Below are 11645 nucleotides of genomic sequence, written 5' to 3' on the forward strand. Positions count from 1 at the left end.
ACAGGGAATCAATGATTACAGCTTGATGATGTTTGGAAATAAACATTATGTTGCATTCAACATCTCTTAGAGCAGCTCAGAGCCATAGAGAGAAGAATGGACATGGGTTAGTTGAAATTTTACATAATGTTTGCAATATCTAAGGAAAGGCCACATTATGAAAGAAATCTTGGGCCTTAGACTTGCAAAGATACTTGTCCAGTTTTAAATTCAGGCAGACCCTATACTCCAGGGTCTGAAGCCTTATTGTTAAAACTCAAAGACAAACATTTATTTAAAGACCAATTTCTGCTATGGTGAAAAATTCTTTTGGAACATGAAGATTTCTGAGCCTCAAGAATAGACTCAAAATCAGTGCCCCTGGGGATGTGGAAGCATCCCAGCCATCTAGCACTGGGCGGAGAGGCATCTCGCCGCAAACGGCTCTTGTGTGGGGCAGCGAGGACGCTCGTGGGTCCTGAAGCCCACGAGATCTGGCTGTCTCCAGCAGAATGGAGAGTGGAGTTATCTCTTGTCTTCTTGTTTGGGTTACTTATGCAAAAAAAAAAAAATAGTCAGCAAGCAAAAACCGTAACGCATGATTTATATAACAGGTAATCACTAAAAATATTCTCAGGAATTACAATGTTAACTTTTAGAGAGTCTTATAGTTTAATATTTACTTTACTAGACCATTAAAGCTTAAAATTATTACCAAGAGGACTTTATTCTCTAAAATATTAAGGAAATCAAAGAATCTCTACAAGTCGAAATTACTGTAACATTCTAGTGTAGAGACTGTTTCTTGCTACTCGAAGTAAAGTGATTAGCCCAATGCAGTCCTTACCTCTAGGCACTATCACAGTAAATGAATAATAAAAACCCCACCAGATCCTATGCCACTTTATAGTTCTGGCAGCCTCTGCAGATGCAGAGGATTTCTGGATTTCTGCGCTTAGCATGACACACTAAAGAGTGGATAGCAACCATGTTGTAAAACTAACTTAGTCATTTGTATCTCTTCTGTGGAACTGCCTTTAGCACTTCACAGTGTGAAATGCATTAGCCTGTACTGGGCGACAAATGAAACGATGGCAAATATATTCTTAAAAGAAACTTCCCGCTAATTAGTTTTTAAGACAAAAACCTAGCCCTCATCATTGTTTTGCCTGTAGAGTTGAAATTATCTTAATTCATTAACTTGGGCAAAATTGCACATTGCCCCCCACCCCGATGCACTAATATCTGCATATGCACATTTAATTCACATTTCATTTTAATTCTAAGTGTGTCCTGAAGCCTCATCAATATTTGCAGCTAACCTTGCAAAGCAAAACGGCTTTCCTGAAATTGCATTCTCACATATTTGTAGCTTTTGTCTTCATAATTTCCAAAATTACTAAATTCCCTTCTTTCCAGAATAACAGCCACCTAGCGAAGTTTCCCTTGTGATCTTTCTTACGTGAGCTCTGTATAAATCACTACAAGAAAACAACAACAAATCACTGGAAACCTCTGGTTCGATAGCAACTTGCAGGCAAAATATAATAAAGTTGTATTACAAAATCTATGGATTTCTCACTCGTGATAAATGAAGGGAATAGGCGTGGAGGTGTGGATCTGGGCAGAGGGCCCTGCTGCACTTCTTTCTGGAAGGGGAAGGAAGCAAGAGAGTAGCTTGGGAAAGAGGGGTTTTGGCCATTACTGATCTGGAAATTCATCACTTCATCTGGTTTGCTAACAGCAGAGCAGAGCACGACATTCTCCAGAGCACCTCAGGTGGCTTTTATGTAATCAATACAAAATTACAATATCTAGAACGAGAGATGCGTTTTAGGATAAATGCATCTCACATGGATTAATTCTGTTTGGGTGTCTGATAACAGGGCTACTCTTGCTGTGAAAAAAATGCTTGTATTTAGTTCTGAGTTGACGTGCCTCTTACTAAAGTGATTACTTTATCAAATATATATACAGATTAAAAAAAAAAAAAAAACAGAAAAAAAAAGCTTTTTAAGCACTTTCTTTTTTGAAGCAGAAGAAAAACTTGTATCGTCAGAATTCACTCTCTACTACCAAAACAACGTCTTCATCGATTTTACAGGTTGTAACACAAATTAAGAGCAGTGTGTGTAATGGTTCTGCTCTAAGTGATAGGATATAGTCAGCCATCTAGACATGTAGCCGTCCCAAGCACACAGGGGTGACATTCAACCTCTGTCAGGGATCTTTTGCTATAATTAGTGATATAATACTGGTAAAACCCCAACCCAAACCAAAAAAAACCACTAAGTATTTAAAGGGATGAGTATAACTTTGGATATCTCCTTGTGAAATGCTCACATTTTTTAATCCTACCACGCATGGTGATGCAAGAAAATCTATAGGACGAAGAAGGTTTGAAGTTTTCTCTTAAAAAAAGAAAAGCAATTGAAAATATACTGATTTCATGTTATGATTACAGTTTCAATATTGGGATTATAAAACTATGAAATGTATATAGACTGAACTGTATCATATACATGTGATATTGCCTCTTTGGGGTGTTAAGCTGTATCCTGCATCATACATGCTTCTGTAGCAATTCAGTTGACTTCAGTAGGAGTTACATAGGTAGACCTGAAGCCAAAATTAAGGTCCTACCTGCTATAGGAAGAAAAGGTCAAAGCAAAATGAGGATCTTAACATTTGAATAGATGCATTAAATTATGCCTCTAAAAACAGTAAAATAGTTACCAGAAAACTGTATTTATGGTAATTGTGTCAATTCTGAATAACCTCTTAGCGAAGATTGAAACAAGATTTAGCCTTCCTGACATGCATAGAGAACCACAACTTAAATCTACATAATGGAATATAGGAAAAAAATGAGTTCATTTACATACCAAAGGAGGCTACAGAGGCTTAGATTCATTGTGCCTTTGACAATTTGACTCCAGGCAAAGGTACAGAAAAACTTTTGAAGCTGTGAGAACATAAGCATGTACAGGGAGTAGCAGGTCTTTTCTCATTACATATTTGTAAAGGATTTTTTAAAACTGTCTTTGAGGGTAGAAAGAGGAGACTTCGCCAGTCAGAAAGTTTTTCTGGCATTTTATATTTTCCTTTCTTATGGTAAATGCCTTCACATGGCACCAAGCAGAACTTTTAGGCCAGAGGTAAGTTCATACTGTGCTGTAGGACTGATTCTAAAAAAAGCCCAAATCAGCTACAGGACTCAAGTGAGACTTATTCAGGACTTAAAGCCACAGCTTTTTCATTCTGATTTCTAAGGGCAAAACCCAGCAATGACCACGATTTTGAGCGACTGAACTGGTTGGACTGAAATTGAACATAGGTGAGTTTTAGCATATGAGACAGTTTGGGATGGAAAAAAGCCCCAACAGTACCTTCTACAGCTTTTTTGTTTGGCCTCCTGCACTTTACATGATCTGTTTTGTTAGCTCAGCTCTTTTCCTCAAAATCTAATCAGTCTGAAGAATAATGTAGCTGCTTGCTGTGTGCTTTACCATGTTCTGATTATGTTTTGCATTTAGGGAAGGTACCGGAGTTACCTCTTCTGCATATTACCTGCAGTATTATCTACCAGATCTTGGAAGAGGGAAGAGAAGAGAAACAGAAAAAGGAAAACTATTAAAGGGCAAAAAAAAGTATCAGGGGCTATGAAGAAAAGGACAGAACATGGGGCAGGAGAAGATCCATTGGCAGTGTCATCTGGTATCTCTGCTACCTAGTGGTGTCGCTGCCTCCATCGTTAGTCAAATATTTGGTTGCCATGTACGTGCTTCCTAATTCCTGACATAGACTTACTTATGTAAATCAGCTGTGTTGTAGGCACTTATTAGGAATAAAACTAGATGCTAAATCTTGCTGGTCCCATTTGACCACATACTGCTTAAACACATTCCCACTCCGGGATCTAAAGTCTGAATGGTCCTGTTCCAATGCACCAACGCAAGATTTATATAAAGACCCAGGGCTAAGACTAAAATATGAAATAATGGCAATTACCAGTACAAATGTTTAAAGCTGACAGGAGAACTTGACAGTGGGATCATATGGATAAGAAGTATAGCTGGTTGTCCATAGCTTTAAGTTAAGTCTTTAGACGCAGTGACTTTACAGTTCAGATCTGCTTATCTACTTCGTCTTCCCTTGTTACCAGTGTGATCTGCCAATGTAAAGCAGGAAGGATATTAAGCCTGCACGTCTCTGTAAAGTCCTCTTTGACCATACCTTTGAACTGGTTTTAAATCAGTGTGAGAGCACTGTAGAAAAAGACATTGTTGCTGGTTGACACCTGTTTATACATCTGCAACTACTGAAGACATTTCAATATTAATCTTTAATTATTCTCCTTTTGAAGCCCCACTCAAATGATGCTGCAGCAGGGGAAGGCAGGGAATATAATTGTTGGTGCTTTTTGAATCACAAACAGAATTTTTCTATAAATGCTTTTAAAAATCCACCTTTTAAAATTGTAATATAAAATGAGAAAACCCATGCTAAGGACTACACTTTTACACTACTCTACACTCTTACACTACCACCTACAGAAATCACTTTTGTTTAAACAAAAAGCTATGATCAAGCAAGAAAGTGAAAGACATCACTGGGCTGTTGGAAATCACTGGTTAAGCAAATGGAGTCAAATTAAGCTAACCTTTTCTTTTTAGTATAACCTGTTTGCAAATGCAAAGACTATGTTCTTAATTTCAATTTATTTTACTATTTGAAGTCAATTACTATCTTATTCTATGTCAAGAACTAATTAGTTTGTTTGTGTTTTTTTTAAAGTAGAAAATACATTTTCTTTCTCTACCCTTTGAATAAACATTTACATGAAAGAAAATGAGCTCCGTCAGTTATATATTCTTGTAGGATGCAGTGGCCAGAAACTAAATTACAAATAGTATTATATTTATTTAATAAATCACTTAGCTTATCAAAACAGGTTCTATTTAAAATTGACTTTTCCTATATATCCAGTACATCTACAAGACACAAATAAACAATTTAAAATGCTGGGTTTGTACCATTTTAATTGAATTCCAATTTCCATCCTAATGAAGCCTGACAGAAATCACAAGTAAAAATGAAATTATTATCTAGTAAAAAAGAAATGCACCATTTACCATTCTCTATCATACCCCCCCCCGTAAAGACTAAGAATCTGGATAAATGGCTCCTGAACTACAGAACTGTTTAATAGACAAATATTTAGGTTCTCTTTCTCTCTAAGAGTAAAAGGCACAAATTTAGTGAGAAAGGCTGTACTCAGTCACCATATTAATAATCAGCAAACAGAAATCAGTACCTCTTTTCCATTCTTTTGGGAAAAAGAATGATAGAAGACATATGCAAAAAATATTAAAATTGCTATTTTGAAACCCAGGTTTCTTGTTTGCTGGTTTAAATCATGATTAAAATTGGTGATTTAAAAGGTTTTTCAATCATTTTGATTTAAAGCAATCCACCTTCTACTATTTTAAATATGGTTTAAGCTGGAAAAATGAGCACCGCCCACTAGTTCAATCTTCTTAAACAGAGCACAAACCAGGGAATTTCAGCATCAGAAAGAAAAAGAAAGCTTCTCCATTTCTGTAAGCAGCTGACCTGCCTCAAAGAGGGCATCTCTGGTTTCTCTGTCCTCAGTGTGTCCTGGACTGCAGCCAGGCCTGTATTATGAAACGTGTTTTAAACTGAACCAGTTTCTGCTTTCCAGAGCAGAGCAGTAAAAGCAGCATGAATCCACCTCTTACTCACGGTTTACATTGTAGGCAATGGGTAAAAGTACTCAAACTATTTATAGACTAGATTTTTTTTTTTACAAGGATTAGGTACCTGAGAGTGTAGACTGGGACTTTTGAGAAGCTAAGTAGTTGCACAGATTTTGTTTTTAAATCAGTGGGAACTGATCACCCCAATAACTTGAAAACACTACTAGGCTTTTAAACATATTTCTCATTATATAAGCAACCTTAAAACATGTTCCAAATACTTATGAGCACAAGGTTCTTTTAAAAAAAGTGAATAAATGATCAGATCTACCGTCCAGCTGTTTGCACACAAGTAAACACGAGGTAACTGCACGCACACGCTTTTAGCCCATCATGGACTAACAAAAGGGTGCATTAGCTCAAACCTCTGGTTCTAAGGTTTTAAGGTTTCCTGCGGTCCATAGCTAGCTGACTTTCTAAGGGGCTACCTGAGGTAACAACATGTTAGAGCTTCTCTGAACCAACTGAACGTGCATAGACACCGTACCAGCTGTGAGTAACATTGGCCCCAAGTTCTTAAACCTAAAACTTCAGCTAACAAATTTGGCTTTACGCTTGCTTGCCTCAATAGGCTACAAGAAAGCATCCAGGCTGCAGCCAAACTAACCTGCTCAGTTGTCCAGGCCCACAGGCACAGGGGAATCCAAGTTTTAAGGAATTTCAGTGAGAATTTGGAGCCCCAAAGACTTACTTTTTTACAGGCAGTCCTGGGGTTTTTGATTTTTTTTGTCCCTCTGGGTAATTAGGCTGTTAACTTAACCTGGTACCTCTGAAAAAAAGCAGACTGATTCCTTAAAGAAATCATTGCCAAAATTGTTGTATTTTCACTACCCCACTGCAAAAGGTATAGTCTCTGCTTCCGCATCCACATTGAAAGCCAGAAAAAGAAAACATCTTTTCATTTTGCAAATTTGCTTTTTGCAAATAAATGCTATAGAAACCTCCTAACTCGATGCTTAAACCGCAGTCTAACTGAAGGCTAGGAAACACCTCACATGCCTTTAGCCATCAAAATGGATCATCTAATCTAATTTATTCATCTAGGCCCCTTTTGCAGTCGGCACAACTCGCACCTCTAGCAGCAACTCATGAATTACCATGAGAAGTAGCTATCTCCCTCTTGCCTGTCGTGTGACTTCGCTAAACTTTTTGCCAACTGGAGACTGCTGTTAGCTTCTGGCTATCACACTTGTGAAGTCGTCCTGATTTTACCCTCTGGCTCTCGTGTGTTATTTCTCATATATTATCAGTTTCACGTATATTAATCTTCAAGCATACAGGTCTTGTTACATCCGCCTTTTGAAATGGTTTACATCTCAAAACTTTTCCTAGTTATCAAACAGCCTGAGAAAAGGTCTGAAATCCAGAAGCTAATTTTGATTTTGTTGCTGACAAGCTGTGTGTAGCCTCAGGGCTAGCCCGTCTCCTTGCAGCCTGCCCCGAGACAGACGAAATGCGTAGTTGCACAGCTCTCAGCAGCAAAATAAGGACCAAACTGTGACTCATTGTCACATTGCTGTTCGACTCCTGCTTCTTTCTTGCTCCGCTGGGGAAATAAGCTGTGGCAGACAAACAGCTGGCATAGAAACCTTGTCTTTCTCCTCTCCTCGCCTCCCCGGATTAGATCGGCGCACGGTCTCCGGTGGGTTGCGGCAGGCGGAGCCCAGTCTCTGTCCATTTGTCCCTGCGTGGGACAACAAAGCGCCAGGGGACAGCAGCGACCCGGCACTCTGTGTGACCTGCAGGAGGTCGGACTAGACAGGACCAACGACAGGGCTGCTGCCGGAGCTATTCTGCACACGTAGATTAAGCTGTACGTTGGTAGAAGCCGTTTCTCAGAGGTGCCGGGCTTTTTGTATTCGTGTTTCAGTGGCGGCAGCGATAACTGCATCTGCCATTGGGTCCCGTCCAGTCCCCGGGTTCATAAACACAGCAGAGCGGCATAGTTAGACACCTGCGGCTTTCTAGGCAAGCTCTGAAGTGGATCACAGTAAAGACCCTGGCCATTACAGAATGCTCAGTAGCAGCTGAAATGTAACAATAACAACCACAAAATAATGACAATAATAATAATAATAATGATAATACTATCCTGACAGTGTTGCAAAGACAGAGTACTTGGTATCTGTGCTGAGATTTTTTTGTATACAGTTTTAAGGACTTCCACATTTTCATAGTACATTTCTGTGGTTGCAATTACATGTAATACGAGGATGCTGAAGATAATCCTTTGGCATCTTTTCCTAAATATTTGCCAGCAGGAGACCTAGGCCCTGCCAACTTTCTAAGGACGTTTCTAAATTGCTATCTTGAGAGATCGCCTTTTGTCTTTCACCGGGTACACTTCACCAGTATTTCCACAGCTAATAATTTGTAGCTGTGGAAATGAAGAGGCAGCACACGGGGCTTGCAACGCAAGTAGACGGGCCAGGGTCATTGCTCGGTGGCAACACTTTTAAGCCACTTAGTCTCATTGTCATTACCGTGATGTTGACCTGGAAGAGCACCCCACCGGCCCTGTGCATCTGTCTCTGAGTAGATCACGGTATTGACACGGGCTGTCAAAAAAAGATACCTTGAGCTGGGCACCAGCAGCATCCCTCTGCCAGGGCTGGACCGTCTCTCTAAACCGGCAGCCCCACTGGCCGTGGCGGTGTTGAAGCCTGCATCGCTTTTGTGCCGCGCTCTCCGACGTGCCGGCACGGTACCCAGAAAGACAAGGAGCCCCACAGCCTAGCTGATGTGTGGCCCATAGCGTAAAATAGAGTTAAGAATACCTACCACGAGGAGCAAGTACTTTAATCCTAATAAAGAAGACCCCAGCAAATCATGGGCGGGGTTGTAGGATGCAACAAAATAAAATCAAACAGGAATTTTGTGAAGCAAGAGGTATTTTAATTGATTTTTATTTGGCCAGGCTATATGTTGCTGAAGTTTAGAGCTGAACTTTCAGACTGCCTTGTGAGTGCCAGCAGTAGCCCCAGAGAAAAATAAACTGCAGTGAAACATTAGCCCCAGGCTGAATTCTTGGTTTCTGCCATAAGTAAAATTTCTATCTCGTGGATCCAGAGTTTAAAAATCAGCCAATCAACAATAGTCCATTCCAAATATAAGAAAACAAAACCTAACCTACACTAAACTAAACAAGTTACATAGCTTATTTACCCGTCATGCTGAAGGTCAGGTTACTGCCGAGCTGACGCCCCTTATCACCTGAAGTCTATTGCTTTGCACAGAAAAAACACAGAAGACAGACACACAGTATTACAGCTAAGGGATACCTGTAAAAACATTATGAAAGCACTATAAAAACATTTTCAGACTCTTTGTTTTATTTATTTTTATTTTATTTTAGGTTCTTTTGTTTTCTTTCTTTAGTCAGCTAAATGACTGAAAAGTCACTTCCAGACTGTTTGAAAAGCCTTCTGTTTTTGCTATTAATTTTGGACTAAAATTCCTGCTAATTCTGTTTTTTGTTTTTTTTTTTTTCACTTGGAGAACCTTGCAAGAGGTACTTCCATACTGCTTCTCTGACACTGATGGTATTAATGCATGTATTTTGGAAGACAAATACTATTTCACAGATTTCCCTGATAGCAGCTACAAAATAACCAATGTTTCCAACAAAACAGGTTAAGAATATCCAAATAAACTAGTGCTAGCATGTAGGTTAGGGCTGTCAGGCTGAGCTACCTGTTTTGGTAGTGTTTGCTGCCAGAAGCGAATTATAGATCTGTCCAATGCTGATTAAAAAAGTCATACGCGCATCGTCTCCTTGCTGTGGCTAACCAGACGGCAGGCAAGGATTGTACAATTTGACATAGTCCTAACATCAATCCTTTAGAAGACAGTGAGCTCACTCTCTAACGGCGCTTAATGCAGATCCTGTTACAAATATTAACAACGAAAAATGAAAGATGAAAAGTACAACTTTCAGACGCTGAAATGCCACATAACCTTAAGTCGAATAAAAATAACTTTCAGAAGACTGTTTAAAAGTTAGGGTTTTTTTGTGGTGTTATTATTAAATTCAGATAAACAGTGGAGTAATCCACACTGGAAAAAAAGGGTTGGAATGAAATTCAACTAAAATATTCAGTATTAAATTTAAAGAAGGTTGCATTTTAAATATATTCCCTGTCTGACTGAGGTTGATAAAATATTGTTATGCATCTAAAATGTTATTTAAATATGAATGGTCAGGAAATATTAAAGGACATGAAATATTCATATTCTAGAATATGTATTTACTGGTTAATACAATTGCCTTTCCTTCTTGCAAGCCTAGCTCTGGAGTACTTCAGCACAACTCTCACTGACTCCTTCAGAAGTTCACCTGAATAAGGATTGCGGGGCTGATAGCTTCTACCCTTCAGTAACTTCATCTGCGGTTCACAAGTAATCTGGGCTCCTTACGGAAAAATCAGCGCCACCAAACTAAGCTATTCCGACTCTGGCAAAGCTGATTATAAGGGACTACCAAAGCTTTACCTGAGCAAAGGCTTGAGGGTGGAACCACCTGACAGCCAGACATTGCCCTTCTTGTAGCACTCTAATGGAGCTGCCTAAGCGCTGCTGTTCTGCAAACGAGACTAACGCTATTTTTAGAGGTGTACAGAGATCTAGCTTCAGTAACCGGTAGAGACTCAGGCTACAGGAATGGAAATGAAAAAAGGAAAAAGAGGAAAGAAAGGCAGAAAGCAATCCAACAAAGGAAATGAAACAATCCTGGACTGAAAGCACTATTTGCTAAGAGCAACAAATCATATTGACACGCTGGCTCAATTACACTGTCAAAGTACATATCATTTTTGGTTAATTATATTTGAAAATAGTTACCGTACCTTCTGCTGTAATCTCGGCCATGATGATGATGGTAAGAGATACTCTGTTAAAAAGGTCAAGATCTACTGTGGCAGCTCAGATAATACTTCTGGGTTGCTGGCTCTTGCAGGAGCTGCAGAATGAGGAGGAGGGAGGTCCTCTGCTTTTCTAATTCTGTTCCTTCTTCTTCTGCACCCCTCTGAACTTTCTGTTTCCTCCGCAGAGCAACCTAAGGCCTTCCAGAGGCAACACTTCAAACTCAGTCTAAAGTATCAACTTCTAACAAAAATAGCCATGCCTCACAGCGACTCTTCAGCATATTTCTTCTAACAGCCTAAGAACCACACACACTACAAATAAAAAGGAAAAAGGCCAAGCTCTAAACCGGACAGGAACGCATGGAAAGGCAGCAAAAACCAAAAGAACGGGGAAAGAACTGTTTAACGCTCCTGCAGCCTGGCTGGCATAATTGCAGTTCTTTAGAGGGTATGTCAGGAAACATGAAATATAGAGTTCAAAGTAACCTTATCCATCCCAGCTCAATTTTATTCTTAGCACACTCAGTGGTTAGCACATTCTTCCTGGCCTTATTTGGTTTGGGGAGGGTCCTATGAAGCTTACTGCTGACTAAGGGGGAGGGTAAATTTAGGTGATTTTCTCCTCTTTGATTCTTAGTCGCAGTTCAGAGCCAGTTAAGAGACCACTTTAAAACTATGAAATTGGTAACTTCTTCAGCTTGGATTTTTTTTGGTACTCTGCTGATTTGCTGCCGTTATCACACATACCTGTGAAGTTCATCTAAGTACAGAACACTGTTAGAAATGTAGGTAATATGCAAAAATATTAAGCAGATCAGATTATTTCTAGGTCTTATTCATGGAAACAATTAAACAGGTAAAAAAATCTGTGACTTTAAACAAGACTTTATAAAACTGAAAACAAGCAGACTTTTAAAACAATTTAGAGGAACAAAACCACTGACCATTTAAATAAGAATAAAGGTTTAAAAACCTGAGCAATCTTTTCATTGCATTGCTTGCAATTTCACAGCTGTGGAATTAC

At 39.2% G+C, this 11645-nt stretch overlaps 1 protein-coding gene across 1 annotated transcript in view; it reads right to left on the bottom strand.

Moving 5' to 3' along the window:
* The window catches only part of TRDN (triadin), a 236153-nt gene extending 225188 nt beyond the window's left edge, over window positions 1–10965 (bottom strand). Inside the window, exon 1 of the mRNA XM_049818154.1 lies at window positions 10604–10965. Coding sequence (XP_049674111.1) covers window positions 10604–10625 — 22 coding nt within the window. The 5' untranslated portion in view covers window positions 10626–10965. The remainder of the gene's footprint in view (window positions 1–10603) is intronic.
* Between the last annotated feature and the right edge of the window lie 680 nt (window positions 10966–11645).

This window comes from Accipiter gentilis, chromosome 15 (assembly GCF_929443795.1).
Source record: "Accipiter gentilis chromosome 15, bAccGen1.1, whole genome shotgun sequence".
Classification (NCBI taxonomy): domain Eukaryota; kingdom Metazoa; phylum Chordata; class Aves; order Accipitriformes; family Accipitridae; genus Astur; species Astur gentilis.